Genomic DNA, 22,833 nt, shown 5'->3' with positions numbered 1-22,833 from the left:
GCATTTGGTTGTTCTTGGCCTCACCTTGCAGAACAAAGCAGCTGTAGGCTGTTCGTCCCCAGCACCTCCTCAAGTCAAAAGAGGTTTTAAAGGATGCTTACATTCAGAGAAATGACTAAAAATGCTGCTACTTTCCTTGTCCCTGCATGACACCTAGTTCAGATTTGCTTTGTTTATAGATAACAAGACAATGTTTCCAATTGTCAGCTCTGCAAAGGCGATAAAGACCTGAAAGCAGAGCCCAGTGTTTTCTTGGCTTTGACATCAATAATCGCAAAGATGCTGACACTGATGCGTAGCTGAGGTGGGCCGTGTGTGACTGAGCAGGATCTGGCTCTTCTTAGCTGCCCTGGCTTGGGGGGAGGATGCTGAGGGGACACTAACTTCTGTGGTGAGGGTCCCCCGAGGAAGATGTTTTCCTGTGACTGGCTGGACGCTGCTCGTGTGTTTAGGTTATGAGCTTCTCGCCACTGCGTTGTTTGGCTTTTGCAGCCTCGCAGGGGTCACGTGCAGGAGTGACGATCACACGCGCTGTGACACAGCACAAGTCAGTCCAAGCAATGGCACTGTAAAGTCATGTTGCTTACATGAGCGTGAAGTGCACTTACAGAAATTTGGCCCATGATTTTTCTGCTTGTATCACAGTTGCCTAAAAAACCGGGGTCCTCCTATGAATCTGAGCAAAATGCAGAAGTAGATCATATTCTGCATGGAGCTATTCTAAGCTATTTAAAGGCGAATAAAAACCAGCACAGGGAAACTAAAAATAACACTACCAGGCTGTAGAAAGCATGGATGTGCCATGTCAGAAGCAGAGTTAGGGAAGAGAAACTTAACCTGGTCCAGTTCAAGGCAGTCTGGTTAAATCGGTGCTAATGATGGTATGAAAATGTGCAGTGGGTTTGAAAGCGGCTTCTCCCAGTTTAGTGCAAACGCTGTAACCCCTGGGGCGAGCTGCACCTCTCTCCACTGAAATTAAACTGATGCAAGTTGTGCAGGCAGCCCGAGGCCAAGGCAGCATTTGAGAATTGTCGGAGCAGCAGGAGAGAGGCTACCGGCGTTGGGGTTGTGCTCCAAGAGGCGTGTTCATGTGTTCCCCTGGGGTGCCCTGGCCCCAGGTGGGGCGGGTGTACGCTGGCACAGCACACTGGTACCAGCTCGGGGCTGTTTCAATGGCGCCTTTTCTGATCTGAGCCCTGCAAGACCAGATTTGAAGGTACCGACTCCTCCTTATACTTCTACAGCCCTTTGCTGACCCTCCCTCCGTTCCTCGGGACGTTTCTTGGCCGTTTCTTCTGCCGAGAGCGGGCCGACGTGCGTGGCTCCACGGGCCCCGCGCTGGTGCTGACAGCCCCTTCCCCGCCTGGGCCTTACGGGGCATTAGGGGCTTTGGCGGCGGCGTTTTGCCACCCCAGGGCCCGGTGCAGAGCGCAGCCGGCGGGGGCTGGAAGCGTAGCGCTCGCTGCCGGCGCGGGGCGGTGGGGAGGCCGCCGGGCCCGGTCGGGGGCGGCGGGGCCGGGGTTGCGGGCAGGCAGCGGCGCGGCGCGGCCGCCAGGGGGCGCTGCGGCGTCTCGCTGCGCGGGGCGGGCGGGCGCACCTGCCGCGTGCGGTGCCGTCGGCGGCGGCGCGGGGGGCAGCGCCGTCCCGCTCCGCTCCCCTCATCCCACAGCGGCTCCGCCGCCCGCCAGCTGCCCCGCCGTAACTCGACGGGGGGCAGCGCCCGCTCCTCCGCGGCGGCGGGAAGCCGCGCTCCGCGCAGACGGGCGGCCCGCGCCGCCCCCGCAGCTGCACCGCCGGCCGCAGCTTCCACTGCCTCCGCGCCAGGGGCGCGCCCGCAGCCCGCCGGCCTCGGACGGGGCCGTGCCGGCATGGAGACCTAGAGGGGAGCCGCGAAGGTAAGCCCTGCCGCGCAGCGCTTCTCGCGGCAATATCCTTTAAAAAAAAAAAAAAAACCAAACCCAAAAAAACCTTCCCTCAAAAAAAGAAAAGTTCGGGTGTAACGAGTGTCCCCTCGGTGCCGTCCCCGCCGTGCGCGGGACGGGGCTGAGGGGCGGCTGCTGCCGTGTCCCTCCCTCAGCCCCGTGTCGCAGGGAGGCTGGGGGCCCCGCTGTTGCCGGGGCGCTCCCGAGGGCCTCCCGGCAGGGACCCCTCCGCAGCTCCGGCTCTCCGTCCCGGTCGGCCGGCCGCCCCCGCGCCCTCCGGGGGCCGCCCTGCCGCCGCGCGGGTCGCGCTTCTTCCGCGGCGCCCGCCGGTCTCCTCAAAGAGCGGCTGCCCGGGGCCGGGGCCGTCCGTGTTGGCGCGGCGGCTACGCTGTTCCCCCGGATCGGGCCCTGCGGCTGTGGAGGCGCCAAAAGTGTTTTCTCTCCCCGAAGGGAGGTCTCGGTTAGTACCGAGGGGCTGTCACTCAGCGCCGCGAACGGGCGTGGGGCTTCCCGGGAAAAGTGTCACTGCCGGGGATTTAAAATAAAAACACGCGAGGACTTGTTTTTTTGGGATGCTGCAGCTTGGTGGAGCCTGTTGAAAAGGTGCCGGCTCTTTGGAGGCTTGGCTGCTCTGAGGTACCTCCGAAAGTTTCGTGGTAATAAGGCTTCTCTAGTTTTGTTTGGGGTCTGATGGAAACCTGCTAAAGGGCACAAAACCACTCTCAGGCGCTTGATTAAGCAGCTGTTTTTAAAGAGCCTGTCCCTGGACTGCTGTCTTTGCTAAGATTCAAAGAATCTAAAGTTTCTGGTGGAAAATGCTGTAAGCTGTAGTTTCTCAAAGTTACGGTAAGGTGTATGTGCTTTGGGCAACCTCTGCTCCTGCTGGGTTAACACCCAAATTTAGGCTTGTACCGTGAGGAAAAACCCATCCTGGCAGGAACTGGTACTTTCTCATGCTTCTCTGCCATGTTTATACTCTCTTGTTTTTATCCTGATTATTTTAAAAAATCGTATTTTTAGAGCGTGTGTGTGGTTTGTGGCTGTTACAATACTACCATCAGAGTACACATAGTTTTGAGGATTTTCAGAGAATTGTTAGAGGTCAGTGCAAAGCGAGGTGAGCCACTGCCTGCGCAGGAGTGGGGAAGGGTGGTGGGGAAGGGCTGTTTCAGGGTGCCCAGGCGTTGTGTGAGTGTGGTTGCATTCACGCCCGAGAGAGGCACTCACCCCAAACGCTTGCTGTCAGCACTTAAAAGCGGACGTTATTTCTCAGCAGTGATAAAACTGTGCAGCTGCCTGGCGGTCTGTGATATCTGTGAGAGATCTCAGCTGTAAGAGCAGGTGACTGCCTGCCCTGCTTCTGTGTAGTGCATGGCGAGGGGCTTCCCTCCGGAGGTAGGAGCGGGCCAGCTTTGGTGAGGACATGGTGGCTGAAAAGCTTTGCTCATCCCAGAGCCGAGGCAGGAGGTAAGTCTGGGGAGGAAGCTGTCTGACAGTGAGTCAAGTTCTTGCTTTGCAATAGATAAGTGGCTGAGGAGGAGACAGAGGGACAGGCTAGGATCTGGGGTTTTGGGCTCCGTAAGCCAGTGGGGTGTAATACATGTGCAACGAACGTGAAAAGTGAAGACTTCGGGCAGTTCACCAAGGCACAGGCAGTGCTCTTCAGGATTTGGCGAGTCTGTGGTTAAGCAGGGGTTGTAATTGGTGATGTGCAGGATGGCTTTCCAAGAAATTACTAAGGATCGCATCCTCCTGAGGGTGTTTCTCTGCATAGGAGACCTCTTGCAGTGGGAGGACAGGGGCATGCTCCGGCCTCCCTGCAGAGCACTTGTGTTGCTAGGCAGCAGCTTGCACCTCCAGCGTGCTCCAGATCCGAGTCTGCGAGGGGAGACCTTCTTCTACTGAACTAAAGCTTTCTAGCTGGTGACCAAGGATGTTGGAAAGCACATATCCTGTGTGCGTGGGTGTGCATGCACTTCTGGCCTGCTTCTGGGTACCGGGGAGGGGGTGGTCAGTTGGGAATGTGTAGGGATGTTAGCTGATAGCAAGACTTCCTTATACTCACCCCCCTACTTGGGCTGCAAGCGAGCACAGGAGAGATGACTTTGGTCATTCCATTTGTAAGGCTCAGGAGTTCTCTGCAGAGCACCCTTTTACTTTCACAGTACCTGGAAGCTCATAGGAGGTTTGTCTTCAAATTGTTTGGTGATTGATGCTTTAGCAGTAAAATGGGGGGGAGGGAGAAGGGAGGAAGGTTTGCTTGCACAAGAGGTAAGAAAAAAGACCAGGTATGCCACATGAATGCACTTAGCCAACTTTAGTCAATTTTAGTGGATGCCACACAATTGCTGGAGCTCCTGTGCATATGTGGGGGGGGTTTGTCTGAGTTTGTCTGAACTGCTTCGTATCTCGCAGAGCAGAGCGATGGAAAGCCTTTTAATCTCCAGGGCTGCCAGTCTGGTGGCTGCACTTTAAAGCAGTGCAGTAGCCGAAGCTGTTGGGAACTAGTGTGGGGGGACTGGCCGCTCTCCAAACAGAAGTCAGATCAAAAAAAGAGCCTGGGAGGGTCAGGGGGGATTCATAGGCTGGTGGGGAGAAGGTGAGCTCAGCAGAAGGGCTGTTCTCGTGGCACAGATCACTTCTGATCAGGCAGGGACCGGCAGTGTGGCAGTGGGAGGAGGAGGTTTCCTGGTTTGACGAAGGCTGGAGGCCTGGACCTCAGAAGAAGCTGGACTTGGCAGCCTTAAGCCAGAGGAGGCTGCAGAGGAGTGAGGAAGTGGAGGCAAGTAGGAGCGCACTTGCTGGGCTTAGGATCTCATGGGTGTTGTGCCTTGCCACTGTATGATAAGCTTGAGCCGTGGAGGGTTTAAGAGTGTGTGTGTCTGGAGGTGTAGGGCAGCTGCTGGCTTCAGTTCCCCGCAGGAATAACGGGCAGCTTGTGTATGGAGACAGTGTGTGTGAGGAGCCCAGCAGAGATGTAGGTAGGCTGCTGGAGAGCAAGGGGGAGGAAATGGGGGCGACATGTGAGACCTATACCCCTCAGGACGCTCTGCCTGCTTGGAGATGACAAGAGCATCCAGGTGAGGCTCTCTGGCTGGGATGGGTCTGTAAAGGGATTTGGTTTGTTTGCATAGGCAGAGTAATTTGTTCCCTGACTGTCCGCAGCTGTTTCCTGGGGAGGGAGTGTATGTGTTACAATTATCCAGTTAAAGCTACAGAGAACAGTGTCTTCTATGTGGCATTTGGAAGGGAGAGGCTGTTTGGTCCAAATTTTGTGTGTCCTGGGTTGAGATGCCCTTGTGGGACTGGAGGTGGAGGAAGAGTTTCAAGGAGCATGTCTGTGCCCTGTGCAGCCAGTCATCCCTGCTAATGAGGGAGCTGGCTGAGGTGGGAAGCTGCCAGGGATGGCTGGGGCTGGTGGCGTTGACCTGTGCGTGTGAGGGAAAGGGCTGAGAATTTTTACTCACAATAAGAAGTACAAATAAAGCATTTATAATGTTTGGACTTTTCCTGCTCTTCAAAACATTTGGGCTCTGAGTAATTTCTCACTTCAAACTGAGGCTCAAGCTGAAAATATCAAGGGATGCTAAATCATGAACAACTATTAAACAGCCTTAAAGGGCTGTATGGGAAACAGTGTCTGCTCTCCATTTCTAAGCCTTCCTTAAACAATGTGAGTCTGAGCTATTTATCAGGAGGTCTTTAGTGCTGGAAAGGGAAGTGAACATTTAAACTGTATCACAAAATAAGTAGGCACTTTAAGAGGCCATTTGCTTTTCAGGGTGTCCAACTAAAAATAAATCTTCCTTTAAACAGCCTTGAAAAGAAGACAAAGGGAAGAGATTTTGCCCTTGCTGAAAATAATGAGAATCTTTTTGCTAGCTTTGATGGTCAGGGTTTCCTCCGGCATCTGGTACCTGACCTAGGTAAAGCCCCCCTTGGAATCGGTGGAGGACTGAGGGATTGTGTTATGTTCAGCGACAAAGCTGGTGGGAGAGAGACTGTGTGTTAGAAACTTCTGCAGGGGTTGTTTGGCTAATCCTTTCCTTTCCAGCCCCTTTCCACCCCAAAAGCACTACAGGAAGAGAGTTCCTTCCACCCCTCTTCCCGCTGCTTTATGTAACAGTTAATTTGACAAGGATGTCTATTTGGCAGAGCAATTCGAGGGCACATAAAATACATATTTTAATTTGATTTTGGCCTGCATCAGAACAAAACCCCATTGGGGGTTCCAATATTCCAATTCCACAAAATATCTGGAAGTAATGTTCTATAAGCAGTTTCTCATGATTCTCAAATTCTTGGGGGTTTGCTTGTTTGCTTGCTTAATTAAATTCTTATTTTCACCCAGACCAATCTGGCAAAATACATATAGGTAAAGGCTAGCCTCTGGTTATGTAAGGGAAAAAAATCCTCATCAAGAATATGTTTATCACTTTAAGGTACTGTGTATGAGATGGTGCCGAGTACAGTGAAAGCAACTTGCCTTTGCTGACGGCAGAGCAAAGTGCCCTGTCTCGCTTCTCTGGAACTGTGTTTTCTAAGTGGAAAACTGTGGAAGAGTGTTTTATAAGAAGCGTAACAGCTGGTATGTCATCTTTTTCTGTTAAATCTGTCTTTGAGCATTATGTATTAGTTAGGGGAGCATGTGGCCATGAATGAGATCAAGGAATGAAATTCTAAGCACATCGCAAGCAGAGTTGTGTTCTCTCGGCGCTTGTTTCATTAATGTGCAGGAGTGAATGTGGACCAGGTTTGCCATGAATAGTGCAAATATTGGTATTGTGTAAATATTGCAGAGGTATGAATGTATATAGGAGGAGATATAAAGTCAATACGGCTGACACTTGTAACAACTGCAGTCCATCTTCTGTGCGGTCCCGGAAAGAGGACTCTTTTAAGATGCTGTAAAAGCAGTTTCTCTATAAAAGCAGGGAACATTTCAGCATGCAGATGGCAGCCCAGTCTAAAATCTAGTTCTGTTTTGTGCTGAGTACCTCCGTAATGAGCCTTGAGGAACACAAGGGGAATGAGAGAAGCAGTGTAGGGGGGAAGAGGAGGGATATGCTATCTTTCAGGATTGAGACCTCTCTTTGAACTGTCTCACTCTCCATTTTTAATAGTTTTTCTACAAAAGCTGCTTGGGGAGCAAGGTTGGTGTGAGTATGAAAGAAGCAAAGCATCTAATCTTTTGGCTTAATAATGCTCTTGTGTAGGCTGCTGTGAATTGGACAGATTTCCTTATTGATGTAAGAGCGGTGAGTGAGTTTTGAAATTGGTGTGGGTGAGAATGGACTTTTCTCATCTCTTTTAAGCTGAAATGTCTTCTCCTTTTGTGGATGAGGCTCTGTAGAGGAGACCTGTGATCACTGGCAAGATCGTCTAAAGCACTTAGGAGGAAAAGGCCATGACCTGAGCAGTGGTGTTTGCTCTGGGTGTCAGCAACTGAAGAGCTGGAGTCAGGTGAAGCCATGGGTTTTCCGGAATTTACAGGGTTTATCAGAGACTCTGAAGCCTAAGAGTTCTCATCAGCAGCTTGCTTTTTTTTACCCTGGTGAGCTGAAAAGCAGGGTTCAGAGTCCTTTTTTCCTGAGCGGAGCTTCTCCGCAGCTCAGGGCGGACTGGCTGGGCTGGGTCTGAGAGAGTAACCTCTGAGTTAATCTCAGTCCAGAAGTAGTCTGCCCTCCTGGGACAGTGCCCAGCGGCCTTCTCGGTGTTGGGAGACCTACGTGGTCATCCACGGCTGGGGCTACTCTTTCCCCTCGGGTGCCTGTGATTACTGCTGCGGCTTTGCTTCGGGAACTGTCTTGCTGTAACTGCGTCAGCTCTAGGACTTAGGCTGATTTAAACTGATTCTTAAAACCGCTCCCCTTTCCCCAGTACTAGTGTACATGTTTAGCTTTCCAAGTGTAGACTGTCTTCACGTTTTCTTTTCTCCCCCAGCTGGCTTTTCTGTAATCTTCTAAGTTCTTCTGCAAAGTCATAAGAGGCTAAGCCCCACTCTGTAAACCTAAACTCTCTGGGTTTGACAGTCTTTACATTGCCTACGGTACTTCATGTTGCCTGAAGTACTGTATTGATTAAACCACAATCTGCAGAAGTAAATATATGTAGAATATTAATAGCTCCTACTCTAGGGGAAAAAAAGGCTGTAAATTAATAGATCCATTATGTTGACCTCATAAACCATGAGGGCTTGAAGTACAGCTGTAATCCTCCTCCCACAACACGTATTTTACTTTGAACGTCTATAAAAGGCCTGGACTACTCAAATTTAAAAGCTGTGATACTGGACAAGCATATCCATATATCCTGGGATGTGTAGTTAGAGGATTGCAAAGTTAAGGCTGGAACAATAGTTCTCTGTAGAATCCACGGTAGTGCTGAATCAGTAGTACATCATTGATGGTGCAGCTGGGCATGAGGCTTAAAAAAAAAAGCTAACTTTCCCACTCCTTTGTTGTTCTTATTCCTCCAATTTCTGCATTTCCAAGTGCAGGAGTTGCTGCAATAAGGGAGGAGTATGATTCAGGGATTTGAAATCCAATTTGAAGATATAATGAACTTGAATTCTGTGTGAGTGAGTTGCTTAGGGAGTTGAGGTCAATGTGTGGTGTGAGCTGATAGTACTCGATCTGCTAATCAGTGCTGAGTAGTTCTAGTTCTTTTGGTTCATGAATCTGTTAAGATGGTCTGCTCAGGTTTTTGTAGAATTTTCTTAGTAGAGATTTAGATGAGTGCCTGTATCGTATGCTCATCACTAACCCCTCTGGTTAGCATTTTGATTCTATAGATATTGGAATCTTTATCTGTATTTGGAATATTTCAGGGGATTTTGCCACTTCCTCCTCTTCTTTTTTTTTTTTTTTTTTCTCCCCACAAATGAGCACTACTTTAGGCAGCTATTGGATCAGAAAGTTCTTGCAGGAAAAGGTTCTTGTGTTAATGCTCACAGGGTTTTCTCTCTACAGGGCAAACCAGCAGTTCGCTCATAGTGTTGAGTCTGATTGCCACTTTAACATGACTAAAATCACTTCTACCCCGTTGCAGCCAGAAATGTTAATGGGAGAAGTTGTGTGGAGGCCATCCACAGTATTTTTCTTTTGTGCCTGCCACTAAAGCCCATTTTTTTGTTTTGGTGTTATACTGTAAGATGTCTTTTGAAGCTTTAAGATGCTGCTCTTGGTATCTTCTATGGTTGCCATTTGGAAAGTATTTAACTTTTTAATGGAAGCATTACAATCTTTCAAGCAAAACCTCAGTGTTAACACCTAAAGGGTGGCGCTGTTTGTTTCTTCTGAAGTAACTGATAAGATTCTGAGTTTACCCCCTTCACATCACAAAAGATCTGTGAGTTTTACAGTTTGTTCCTTTTCTTTCGCACCCAGACATGCAGCCTTTGGAGGAATCGTTACAGATTGCTGTTGTGACCTTGTCAGGTGCTCTGTGTATTTAGTTGTGGTTCCCTTTGCTTCCTCAGGACAATACCTTGGTCTTTCCTTGTTGTATTGCTATCATGCAGCTAATGCACTGTTGAGCCAGTAATAATCCCACACATTCTAGATGTTGTCTCATTGTTGCTGGTTACTTTCAGTTCACACAAGACAAGCACTGCCAGGTTGCCACCATGCTTACCTTGGTTTTAAATTTCTCATAGAATTTCAGCTGAACAAGGAGAATTAGCCAAATGTGAATTTAGTTAAGGACTTGAGCCCAGTGGAGGCTCAAATCCAGCAAGACAAATGCTGAATGCGCACTGCCTTGTAGAATTAATGTGCATTGCATATTTAGACAACTTAAGTGGCTGGTTATGATGGTGAAGATGCACAGTGAATTAGGCAAAATGAAATATTCTTTGATGCTCATTGAGCAACAGAGCGAAGAACACTGCATGACCCATATCGAGTAGAGCTGAAGATACGTTATTTGAACTAGCATGCATCTCTGATCTTAAATTTTTTTTGTTTGTGTTTTGAGGTATCAACAAAAAGGGACTGGTGCCCATTGTGGATTGCTTCTATCCACCATATTATATAGACCGAAAATCTTTCCGTAATAAACAGCTCAAAGTGTGGTGTGTTGGCAAAAGAAGAGAAAACCTGGGAGAGAGTTCATATTAAAATTCAAAGCCTTAAAAAGTGGAGTGGGGAAATGGTTTGAAAAGAAATGAACAGAAGTCACCATTTAGCGTACTGTAAAGACAACGAAAGAATTACTGTTGGCATTTCATCCTTTGTGTGGGGGGTGAAAACCGTAATTTATTTCCGTGAGATTTCTGAGCAACAAAACCTGACAATTGAAAACCACTAAAGAGGTGGGCTGCTGTTTTTAATGAGCACCTTCTGCATCGCAGCTTCTGTGGAGAAACTAGAACCTACAGAGCCTCATGGTGTGTCAGCAAATCTCAGTCTGTGCACAGACATGTGCCTGAGCGCACATGTGCACCACTTTTCTTGCTTTCTCTCAAAAAGGAACGCTGTATAAACAAAGCTCGTGGTAGGAATTAGAGCAAAACTAAATTATATTTAAAGCGGGAACTTGGGAATCTCAGTGCTGGGTTTTGTGCAGAATGTTAGTGCTCCAGTTTCCTTCTTGTTTCTAAGTGCTTTCGTCTAACCTTGTCACTTGAAATTCTTTTGACTCTGGGAAGCTATGCGAGCTGAAGTGGGTGCTGGAAGGATGGCAAGCAGTACATGAAGAAAATGGGACACAATTTCACAAGCCCTGTTTTCTGAGGACTCAGAAGAATGAAATAAGTTTGTCAACACAGGTGAAGGGCATTAGGCAGCATATGGGAGTCAGGGTTTCTGTTAGAAGAACAGAATTCGTGCTGCATCACAGCCTGGTCCCCTTGTAATTGCTGGGTATTTACAGCACACTGGGAAAGCTGCCTGAAGTCTGTGGTCTGTAGCATCAAACGGTATGAGGAAGGGGTGGCCTCGTTAGCAGTGGAATGATTGAGAATAAAGTTGTCACACCTTGCTTCTCCTACATTTCTCCCTCTGATGGTAGCAACCTTCCTTTTCTTATCTCAATACAAATGCAACCTGGCAGGTTACAACAAGGACTGGATTAACTTGTTTAGCAATTCTTTCAGCCTTCTCAACAAGTGCTTTGTCCTGTGCCTCTCTCCCCTCCTCTCGGTGATCTTGGGCAAGTTAGCTGTAATTGGTATTTCTATATCCTTATTGACTAAGATGTCTTCTTCACTCTTTTGGGAATGGTCCTAAACTTGGTCTCCCTCTTGTGAGGTGCATCCAGTAGAGTCTTGTTACAGCTGTGAGCCCCTACTCACAGCTGCTTGGAGTTGGCAGCATCAGAGTAAGCAGCTCCTCAGGGAAATGCTGCTCAGTGCCTGTGAGGGGAAAGTTTGTCAGATGACAAAATCAGCCCTGCTTGGAGGAAAATGCTTCGGTTCTAGAAAAATGGTATTGAATGTTAACTGGTTTATCCCATCTCATATCTCTTAAAGCTAGCAGTTTTATTTGTGTTCTTCATCAGATCATAGACACTCTTCCACTGATTTATTTCCAGAAGTGCTGGTAGGTCTGGCACAGGATTGTCTTGAGTCTCTAGTCCATCCCATTGCCTGACAGGTGAGCAAATGGCCCGGGGAGGGAGTTGTGAGACTGGTCCCATTGGGAGGCATGATGGGAATCTTGGCAGGCTCAGCCACAGATATCTCCTCCTGAGCAAATTTAGAGACTTTGTCCTGGACACATACAACCTTCCCTCTTCTGGCTGCTTGACATTCTTCTGGGGGAAATACATCTTATACTGTACCTTGCATTCTTTGTCAAATTGTATGGTTAAAAAAAAATCATGTATGATATGGCAGTTTGAACAGCCTTGTTGTCTATAGCTGCCTGCTGTCTCAGGACAGTGTCTCAGGACCACACCACTGGTCACACTGGTGTGACTGATGCTACCGCCTTCTAGTTGGATGTTGTCGTAGTTTAACCTCAGTCGGCAACTGAGCACCCCACAGCTGCTCGCTCACTCCCCCCACCTGGTGGGATGGGGGAGAGAATTGGTAGAGCACAAGTGAGAAAAACTCGTGGGTTGAGATAAAAACAGTTTAATAATTGAAATAAAATGATAATAATATGATAATAATAATAATAATACTACACAAAGCAAGTGATGCACAGTACAATTGCTCACCACCCGCCGACCAATGCCCAGCCCGTCCCTGAGCAGCGGCCCCCCCTGGCCAGCTTTCCCCAGATTATGTACTGAGCATGACGTCCCATGGTATGGAATGTCCCTTTGGCCAGTTTGGCTGTGCCCCCTCCCAGCTTCTTGTGCACCTCCAGCCTTCTCAGTCGGTAGAGCATGGGAAACTAAAAAGTCCTTGGCTAGTGTAAGCATTACCTAGCAACAACTAAAACATCGGTGTGTTATCAACATTGTTCTCATCCTAAATCCCAAACACAGCACTGTACCAGCTACTAGGAAGGAAATTAACTCTATCCCTGCCGAAACCAGGACAGATGTCTAGGATGGTGAAGATGACATCTCAAACTCTGATGTGTATTTTCATGCCAGCTTCAGTGGGGTTGTGTCAGATGTGACAGGCTGAGGCTCTGGGCTAGGCTGTGAATGACTGTGTGGTGGAGTAGTTTCTTGCCCTTTTCCTGCTGTATTTTCCTGATTTTTGCAGGTACAGAGACTGACTGCCTTGGTGAGGCCAGGGCTTCAGAAAGCAAAACTCCTATCAATGCTGACAGAACCAAGAATTTTCCCCTATCTCTAGCATGAATGTTGGCCGGCAGAACTTGCTTTGAATTTTTTAGTGTATTTAATGCAGCATAGCTTGTTTGGGGTGGGGATGGAGGGGCCCACATGAAAAAAGACCTAGGAGTTACATACTTCAGCTGTAATAACTGAAGGGAGGAAAGCGGAGAAAGTAATTTGCAAAGCTACACTTGAAAATCATTCTAGCATAACATCATCATTACAATTATCTGTCAAAAGATTTAGTTCAATTACTTTTTTTTAAGCTCTCTTGTCAAGATGGCCTTGCTTGTTTCAGGATTTTGGTACTCCAGGGAGATGTTAAGGAAGAATGAATACTAATTCTGCCATTAACCGCTGTCAGACAGCCTTCAGCACGTATTATTCCTTGAAAACTCCTTTAGCATTGTTACCGTGGGGAATCAATAGGCATAAAGTGCCCATGGGAACACAGAAGTCGGGGGAGAAAAAATCCACTGCCTATTTATAGCTCGCAGTAGGGTAAGGTGAGAGGGGGAAAACTTCAGTTGTAAGTGGTAATTTTGAAATAATTGAATAGCAGCATAATTGCCATTGTGTAAAAGATTATACATGGTTCCTTACATTTTCTTCACACAACAGTAGGCTGGTAGTAAAATTACAAGGGAAGAATACTTGATGTAATAAACTCAAATTAAACTGAATAATTTTCATCGAACTGCAGGACATTGCACCCTCTTGCTCGTTTATCACGTTGAGCAAATGTTCAGAGCTCCAGGGGTCTGGGCTGGTCCCAAAGTTCAGGGTGCCTCTGAGTGGGCTGGGCGGGCGGTGTGGTACAGTGTTTAAGGAATGATTCTGTTTCGTTGGCCTTTGTTTTGACTACTAATGCAGGTAGTTTTGTACATTTCTGTTTAAAAGGAACTGCTATAAAATGTTTGCTGAATCTTTCGGTGCAAATAATAATTTCATACTGATTTGGATGACTGCCCTCTTTATCTGACAATAAGGGTCCTGATCTAAAGTCTGTATCTGATATGGAGATGAACTCCTGGATTCTAAATATATCAAGCCACTTAAAGGCCTGTGACTTCAAGCTAAGCATATGTTTGAGGACTCTAGCTTATAATTAAGCATCTCTCTCTCATTTAGAGAGAGATATATACAGAGAGATGGGCTTTGCTGAGTTCAGATTTGTTCTACCTGTTTTTAAGTACAGATAAGGAGCCTCAGTTTGCTCTTGCTATGTTTTCTTGAATGACCTCGTACTTGTAAATGAAAACAGAATTAGTTCCAGTAATTATATAAAATTAAAAATACAATTTTAAACTAGATTTTTGCTTTTTTTTAATGTATGTAATATAAAATAGGTACTAAAGTTCACTGGAGAGACTAATTTTATCTTTTTAATAAGAATCCTGAGACCTGCATTCATTGATTTCTGAATTTTATTCACTTGTCTACCTCATTTTATAGAAGTCTCTAGAATAGCATTAATTCATTGTAGGAGCTTTTACAAGGTCACCAGTGGGAAAATAAGGTTGCTAAGAGAAATTGCATGAATAACCTACTCTTCATCTTTTCCTGAACAATGTGAAGTTTTTTTTTTTTTAAGTATGTGGCCTGTTTGTATGAGACAAAACTAATCATGATCATCAGGGTCTCCCCCTTAAATAACATAGAAAAATCGCCAGATTAGATCCATACTATTTCAAATAAACAGTTAAGTCTTGTGTTCTTTTCTAAGCAAAATAATATTTTCAAGGTGTCATTTAAAAAACCCAACCCTTTTGTGTGATAGTCAGAGATAAATTATTCATAGACAGTTACTTTGAACCATTATGTTTTCCTACCTCTGCATAAAAATAAACCCAGAAGTCACTAGATTAAGCCATTGCCCTGTAACGGTTCTTTGAGAAATGTTTAACTGTAGCTGCTGCTTTGTTGTAGTGAAGAGCTGTGATTCAGACTTCATACTGTGTTTGCATTTCAGCTGTCACAGAAAGTGAAAGATGAAGCCTCTTGTTCTCTTGGTTCTTGTGATCTGTACTGTAGTCAGCATGAATTTGAAGCTCGTGTCAAAGAGAAATTCTGGTAAGTCACAGAAAAATATTTTTACTTTTGAATCTGGACCTAGTGCTCATGCAATCAAGCATTTGAGATGGCTGCTTTTTGTTTTGCATATATACTTGTTCTCTTCTGGAAAAAAAAAAAAGTCATAACCAATATGGTTTGCTTACCAGATGTTACAGGATGAATTTTCTCACTATAATGTTCTGTTGATGTGACTTTAAGCTATTTGAAAGTGTCCTTATGTTTTCTTTTATTAAAAAAAATTAAAAAGAAAGAAAAAGAAAAGGTTGATCTGACTGAAAACCCACAAAGGTAATAATGACTTTGGCATTGTTTTAACATACAATCTTTTACTCATGCTAAGGGATTTTCTTAACTGTGGATGTGGTTTGTGGTGACTTTTAAGTCTGGATGATTTTTTTGTATGTTGGAAGGGCATCTTCCAAAAAGTCATGCCAGCCATATGTGTGATCATACATAGGGTTAACTGGGAAGAGCTTTCCTGGGTAGATAATTTCTGATTATTCTGGCAGTGAAAGGGAGTGGGAGTTGGTTTATGTTTACATCTGCTTTTGAAACCCACTAATAGTAACAGAACACTTCAAACAAGTGTTAGAGTATCTCCTTCCAGGATAGACAGTTGATCGGATAATGTCTCATCTATATTAGAGCCTGAAGTGACTTCTAGTCCATGCAGCTCTCCCCCCTCAAAGGGAATGACTTCATGAGACTATTGGCCTTTCTCAAGTAAGCTGTGAGTTTGGAAGGACTTTCGGCAGACAAGTAGGTTAGCTGCAGTGTTGTGTAGTGGTGTTAGTCTGCTAGAGCCTTGTGTATATGGACAGGTAACTGGTGCAGGATAAGTGTTGTACTTTTAAACTTGCATGTTAACTTACTCATTTTTTTCCCACTAGTTGTGTGCCATACATACAAGTGTGAGGGCTTCCATTGATCTTACTGTCCTCGGTTTTAAGTTTAATTTCTGCATTTCTTGAGAACAGAGGAGAAAAGTTATTGGTCCATCTATTATAAAGAATTAGATGTTGCATCCCAGGCTAGGAAGTGTTAACTCTGGGAACCACCAGATGCTAGGCTGAATTCTTTCTGCTGGGCCAGAAAATATAAATGGATGTTGCTAAATTGAACTAGTCTACAGCCTTTTGTTGTGGTTATTGTGCCCTGAGCCCTGTTTGCCCTGTGAGAGCAGTCATGGATATTGGGATTTGGCTACAGTAGAGCTTGATCTAAACTCTAAGGGCGATGGTGTTCCTCTTTTTCAAAACTGCTATTACTGGCCTGGACGGGAACCCCTATGAGATCCATAATCTGTATAATTGAGCAGCCTTGATTCACTGATGCCAGGCAACACCACCTGGCTGCAAGGAAAAGCCTTTGCATTTCCTTTATCAGAAGTACACATCTGTAGAAGTAACATGCCTGTGGTTATAGCATCATTCATCTGGTAGTTTACCTTTAATTATATTTTAGTGTTGTTTTTTTTTTTTTTTAATCTGCTTGCTTTGACTCTGCAGAATGTCTTGTGTTATTGGCAGCTGTTGACAGTATCAATTCAGGTTGAGTACTGGTGGGGAAAAATGCTTTAATATGTTAGACTGCCTATTCCTAAATATAACCCACTAGTGAATAGCTGATTCTTTTTCTTTTCATTTGATTGAGTTGGTATATGTTGAGTATAAGATGAAGGGGAAAAATGCACGTAAAGTAAAATTATAGTTTCTTTGCAAGTATATGATCATGTAGTTGGTTTTCACCTTCAGTATTCATTCTGTCATACGAACTGATTTTTAGGTTGCTATGTGGAGCAAACTACTGATTTCTTTTTTTTCCTTTTTCCACCACATTGTGTGTGAAATACACTTTCTGTTTCTGTGATTTCAGCACTTGGAGCAAAATTGATAATTTGACTCCCTTTCTGAAAGGGGTCTTCAAATACGAAGGACTGTTGTTTCATTGCTTGGGGCTTCACTAAATGTTATGTGTTGTGAAGGGGCAGATGCTCCAGAGGCTTCTGAACTTTAACTATTTGTATTGTTTAAGTTGAAGATCAGAGATAGTGGATGGATGCAGCCAGGCAGATGCACAAAGAAACAATGAGACCACGTTGCTCGATAGGGTGACAGTAGCTGTAGCATGCTGGTGCTGTAGTTCAAGGTCTTTTTTTTCACTGGTGTCTTGATAAAGGAGAGTGGGAAGGGGAAAGTAATTTAGTGGTTATTTGTGGGCAGCTGCACTGCAGTGTAAACAGCAGGATGTCTGAAAGCAGGAAGGCTGTTTTAGCTGCAGATGAGGGCAAGGGCAGGGGAGTGGATGAGGTGCCCAAATGACACCCTGTGGACAGGATCTCTGCAGCAGTGTTCTGGATGGATGTTGTAGTCTTGGGTCTTGCTGGCTATTGGTGTGGGGACATCTAAGCTGGTGAGCATCCTTAAAAGGGGAAGGGAAATTGTGCAGACAGTTATGTGGAGCTGTGTGAAGCAGTGCACAGAAAGTGCTGACACTGATGATGAAGACAGATTTGGGTTACTAGGGCAATAAACCAGCAAAATCAGGGTATCGGTGTCTTTACTGACTTATGTAGACTGGCATTTTTCCAAGTAATACGTAGAATTGTTGCATGAATGGCCAGAATTGTGATTAGTGTTAAGTACAAGAGCAATTATGAAGTTTACTAGCATGTGTTTAATATCACATAATAGAATATATCTTGTTTAAGAGGTAGGGAGAATCTAAAGAGAGCCGAGTTGAAGAGTACTTGGGGTGGAGCAATGAGAAGGTGTGGTGGTGTCTTCAGGTAATGCAAAGGCATCGCTAAAACAGAGGCAGTCAAAAGGGGGGCAGAATGTCCAGAAGGGCGTTACCAGTGAAACTGAAGTTGCCTTAAAGAGAACAGGGGTTTGGCTAGGAAGGCGTCTTCAGAGGCTGGTGGGAAAATATTCCTTCGAAGCCAAGGAATGGAAACCCAAGGGGAGAAAGTTGAGGATGAGAACTCCAGACAGCAAATGCAGACAGTACACAGGGGCTGGACAACAGGGAAGAGTCATTAAAGAGTGGTCAGGAGTGGAGGATCTAAGATGTCAAACAGAAGGTGGTGAAATGGTGCTCCATTTGCAAGCATAGGATTAAAGTTTGCTGAAGAAACAGTCTTCGTAGAAGGGGAGAGAAAAACAGAACTGAAAGAAATTTGTCTCATGTCCTTTACTTGCCCTTTGTTACAGATTCAGGTGTCCATGTTTCCATTTGCAGAAGACAAGCAGGAATGCATGCGAGGGCTACAGATAGGTTTTAGAGTACCTTGCAATGCTGCAAAAATGACACAAAAACTTGTAGCAAGACAAATTTGTTTGGCTGCTTCTCACTTGAGATGTGGTGCCAAAATAATTAAAATGGGTGAGCTAATTTAATTATGCTAGTCAGATTCTTCGTTACAGGCAGCAACTTCCAGATGCTCCAGAAGAAATCTGTCAGGTCTACAGAGGAATGATTGCTGTTTGTGGTGGGAACAGAACACTTTGCCTCAAGCATCTGTGTGAATGTAATGTTGACTTAAGTTTCACAAGCATTTCTTAATATTAAGAAGCTTTTTTGAAAGCTGTAGGTCGCCCTTTTTGCCTGCTTTAAGAAGTAAAACTGAGCAAACAGCTAATGCCGGGACTGCAGCCTTAGCAGTACCCTAGAAAGGGTATTTTACAGGTGGAGGTTACACAAATAAATTGAGGATGTGGGAACTGCTAGGTGATTTCCTTTTAATCTCATTAAGTGACTTCTTTTCCCAAGCCCTTTGTATATAGTTCTTTGAATAATCATAGCAGGGAATATAAAACCAATTAAAAAATCATTGCATTTTTTAAGCAAAAGATTTTTCAGACTATAGATTCTGTTTGACTTACTAGACATAATTCCAGTAGTGAATAATTGATGTCATTTATTGTTGCTGTATTTATTTGCTGAGCTGAAATACCCTGTCTCAGCATGCTAGAGCTCCAGAGGGCATGCCAGCCTTGTGTGGAGGAGCATGGGCAGACATTCCCAAGGTTTCTATGAGGCTGCTGGCTGCAGAGCTGGTAGTATTCTTTCTGCAGGTTAACAGGGCTTAATCCGCTCAGGCCTGGCACCGGTATGTCCTCCAAGCTACAGAGCCAGAGTCTTGTGTCTTCTCCTCTGTAGTGTGTCAGATGGATGTGCTCTGGGATTCTGGCCTGCCTTCTCCTCCTCTTTGTCTTGGGACCACCCAGAAGGCAGTCATATGCCAGAGGAGCAAGTGTGTCTCTGATCCCTCACCCACCCTGTCACCCTCCACCTGCATGCAACTTTGTCACCAATGGCTTGGGAGAGGGAGGGCTTGACTTAGCATCATGCCTTGCTGTGTATGGGCATAGCCAAATTGTCTTAAATTCTCTCGTTGATGTTGCAGTGGTTGGGACGTAGTGCTCTAACACGTTCATTTAAAACCTATTGGCTTGGTATTTCGTGCCTTTTAAACGTCATGCAACAACTTAGTGTGGTCTGCTATAGATGTTTCAGGAGACCTTCACTTTCCTACTCGTTGTCACTGCTAGGATTTCCCTAGTTGTCACTAGCCTAGGATTTCCCTCTGCTCCCTTCTATGAAGCTCAACCTTCCTGTACTGTTGCCTGATCACTTTGGCCATGAAAACCGTGACATATATGGAAATGAAGGTGTTTGTATTTCAGAGGTGACTCATGGATTTGTGCCTGGAATGGGATATCCTGGAGGAGCCTAACTCTTAAAAGTCCATTGTTCCTGCTGGAGTGGGCCCCTAGAGGAGCTGCAGGATGAGCACTCACAGTTGCCATTTGCTTTTTGTTTGCAATTGCATCTGCCTGAAGAGCTGACTTCTGGCCCTCATGTAAAATGCATGGCTATGAGCCCTCCCAGTTTCTGAGATATGAGTGATGCAAAAGAGGCTTTCAGCTTTTACTTCCTGCAAATAACGTGCAGACACAGAGGAAATGGGAGCTTGGCAACACTAACCAGCGCACGCTGATCTCTTGCTTTTCCCAGAAGATGTTAAGTTATTCACAGCTCCAGCAAACAAAAAAAGTCGAGATCACCGTTGTTCTAAGCTGTCATCAGTGCAGGAATGTACAGTCCCTCTTGCATACGGTTGTGTCTGCTCATGGGTTCACGGCTGCTCTCCATCTGTTCAGTTTGGCTCAGCGGAAAGCGAGGAGCCAGGCTCCGGCACTCAGTCAGGTCTCGGGGGGCTATCAGCAAGTAAGCTGTGAAGCACCGGTAGTCTGTGTACCTCGGGAGTCGCAGCCTCAGTTTCCTCTCCTCTAGACAGAAAACAGCATTGCAGCTAGACAGACCTATGTGGGAGACAGCTGGCAGCATTTAGACATTCTGTTTGCTGATGGGGAGGAAGGCAGATGCATAGAGAAGAACAATAAAAGAAATGGTCTGCTAGAGGTTTGGGGTTTTTTTGACAGGGTTTAAATGTTGAACTTATTTAAACACTGAAATTTTTAGCTATTACACTCATTTAAAATGAGTTAATGTATAATTAAAACAATTAAAATATTGAGCTGATACTTAAATATTAAAGCTAAACTCCTTCCCCAAAAGGGAAACTGCAGCTGTATCTGAATAAAATAAATGAACACAATTAAATTGTTCCAAACTACAGTAAATCACAAAGGTGGGATCTTTAGGGATAGGGGGAAATAAGCAAAGCATGAAAGAAATGTCATTTCCTCAGTTAAAAATCTATAATCTTCCACTTCTGCAATGGGCATCATGTCAGCTGTTTGGATAACTGTTCTACATCTCGCTGTAGCATGTAAGAGTTTATTAATAATATCTGAACCTCTGGTAGTGTCCTGGTTTTGGCAGGGATAGAGTTAATTTCCTTCCTAGTAGCTGGTACAGTGCTGTGTTTGGGATTTAGGATGAGAACAATGTTGATAACACACCGATGTTTTAGTTGTTGCTGAGCAGTGCTTACACTAGTCAAGGACTTTTTGGTTTCCCATGCTCTACTGACTGAGCAGGCTGGGGGTGCACAAGAAGCTGGGAGGGGGCACAGCCAGGACAGCTGACCCCAACTGGCCAAAGGGATATTCCACACCATGCGACGTCATGCTCAGTACATAAACTGGGGAAAGCTGGCCGGGGGGGCCGCTGCTCGGGGACTGGCTGGGCATCGGTCGGCGGGTGGTGAGCAGTTGCATTGTGTATCACTTGCTTTGTGTATTATTATTATTATTATTATATTTCAATTATTAAACTGTTTTTATCTCAACCCATGAGTTTTTCTCACTTGTGCTGTTCCAATTTTCTCCCCGATCCCACTGGGGATGGGGGGGAGTGAGCGAGTGGCTGTGTGGTGGTCAGTTGCCGACTGAGATTAAACCACGACGAGTAGACATATCATCATGATTGAGAAATCTTCCAGCTCTATGCCTTTAACTGGTTGTCGTGGTTTAACCCCAGCTGGCAACTCAGCCCCACCCAGCCACTCACTCACGCCCCTCTTCTGGAATGGGGGAGAGAATTGGAAGGGTAAAAGTGAGAGAACTTGTGGGTTGAGATAAAGACAGTTTAATAGGGAAAGCAAAAGCCGCGCACGCAAGCAAAGCAAAACAAGGAATTCATTCACTCCTTCCCATGGGCAGGCAGGTGTTCAGCCATCTCCAGGAAAGCAGGGCTCCATCATGTATAATGGTGACTTGGGAAGACAAATGCCATCACTCCATATGTCCCCCCCCCTTCCTTCTTCTTCCCCCAGCTTTATGTGCTGAGCATGACGTCATACGGTGTGGGATATCCCTTGGGTCAGTTGAGGTCAGCTGTCCCGGCTGTGTCCCCTCCCAACTTCTTGTGCACCCCCAGCCTCCTCGCTGGTGGGGTGGGGTGAGAGGCAGAAAAGGCCTTGACTCTGTGTCAGCCCTGCTCAGCAACAACGAAAACACCCCTGTGTTATCAGCACTGTTTCCAGCACAAATCCAAAACACAGCCCCATGCTAGCTGCTGTGAAGAACGTTAATTCTGTCCCAGCCAAAACCAGCACACTGGATAATACGTTTTTTTCCTCCCCTAAATGGGGACTTTTTAAATGAAAAAACTAATGTATCAAGGTGTCTTTGCTTTGTTTTCATTAAGATCCTAAATAGAAATTTTAAGAGATCTTCATTTCACTATTTCTGGTATGCTCACTTTGAGGTGTGTGTTCTAGGTTTGTATCCTTACTCTGAAACTGACTGTCCTGAGGGACAGGGAAGGTTGTTCTGGCATGTTTTGTTTTTCATCTTGTTCATGAAAATATTTTTGGAAGGTCTGTCTTACCTAATGTTCAAATGAAAGTATAAATAGTACAGCCACAAACTTACCCAGAACACAGTCTTCAAGCTCAGCACGTTCACTGGTCCTGGAGATGAATGTCTGCTCAGTTTAGGGCATCTGTTGGTGATGCAGAGGCTCGGAGGTAACTTAGGGGGATATGGACCTATAGGAGCTATAGGGAATCTGTGAAGCTCGTGGCTTAGCTTTCGGTCAACTCCTGTCCAAGAACAGTTCTGAAGTGTGCTTGGGTTTTCGTAACCCGAATACATGTTTAAGGCAGGTTTTACAGACTGCTGTATATATTTGAAGGAACGTAAATAAGGCTCCTTAGATTGAACTAGGTATGAACATTAATACACATTCTCATATCTCTGTCCACTGAATTTAAAGAACTTTTTCTACTTTACTTTCAGAACCTTGCTTGTTGTTTGAAGTGCATTTCAGTTTTAAATTGCTACTCCCTGTGACACGTGGTATCAGAAACTTCTTTTTTACTTGTTTTTGCCATGAATGTAGCTGTGAAAGCGGCAAGCAGTAAAATTGTGAGGTAGGAGATGTTGGGATCACTATGGGAAATAGTGAGAGAAAGGAGAATTAAGATGCATTTTTGGTTATTTTTTGGCATTTAAGTTTGGAGAAGTTGGTTTTACAAACAATAAAGGAAACATCAGAGGTTTCTCTTTTCAGGAGGTGCAGAGTTAAGTATTTCAAGTTGTTGACCTGTGAAGAAGGAAGGAATTCTTTTTAGTGCAGTGCATGCATGTGCAAACGTTAGTATATAGACCTGTGTGAGATTGTT

The 22,833-nt window shown here is 45.4% G+C and overlaps 1 protein-coding gene across 2 annotated transcripts in view; it reads left to right on the top strand.

Annotated features, from left to right (window-relative positions):
* The first annotated feature begins 1,840 nt into the window (after nt 1–1,840).
* The window catches only part of IL1RAPL2 (interleukin 1 receptor accessory protein like 2), a 398,381-nt gene continuing 377,388 nt past the window's right edge, over nt 1,841–22,833 (top strand). For both annotated transcript variants that reach the window (XM_076347253.1, XM_076347252.1), the window contains exons 1-2: nt 1,841–1,895; nt 14,632–14,732. In XM_076347253.1, the coding sequence (XP_076203368.1) occupies nt 14,651–14,732 (82 nt within the window). In that variant the 5' untranslated portion in view covers nt 1,841–1,895; nt 14,632–14,650. The remainder of the gene's footprint in view (nt 1,896–14,631; nt 14,733–22,833) is intronic.

Source organism: Aptenodytes patagonicus, chromosome 9 (assembly GCF_965638725.1).
Source record: "Aptenodytes patagonicus chromosome 9, bAptPat1.pri.cur, whole genome shotgun sequence".
Lineage (NCBI taxonomy): Eukaryota > Metazoa > Chordata > Aves > Sphenisciformes > Spheniscidae > Aptenodytes > Aptenodytes patagonicus.
This window is presented reverse-complemented; position numbering and strand designations above follow the sequence as displayed.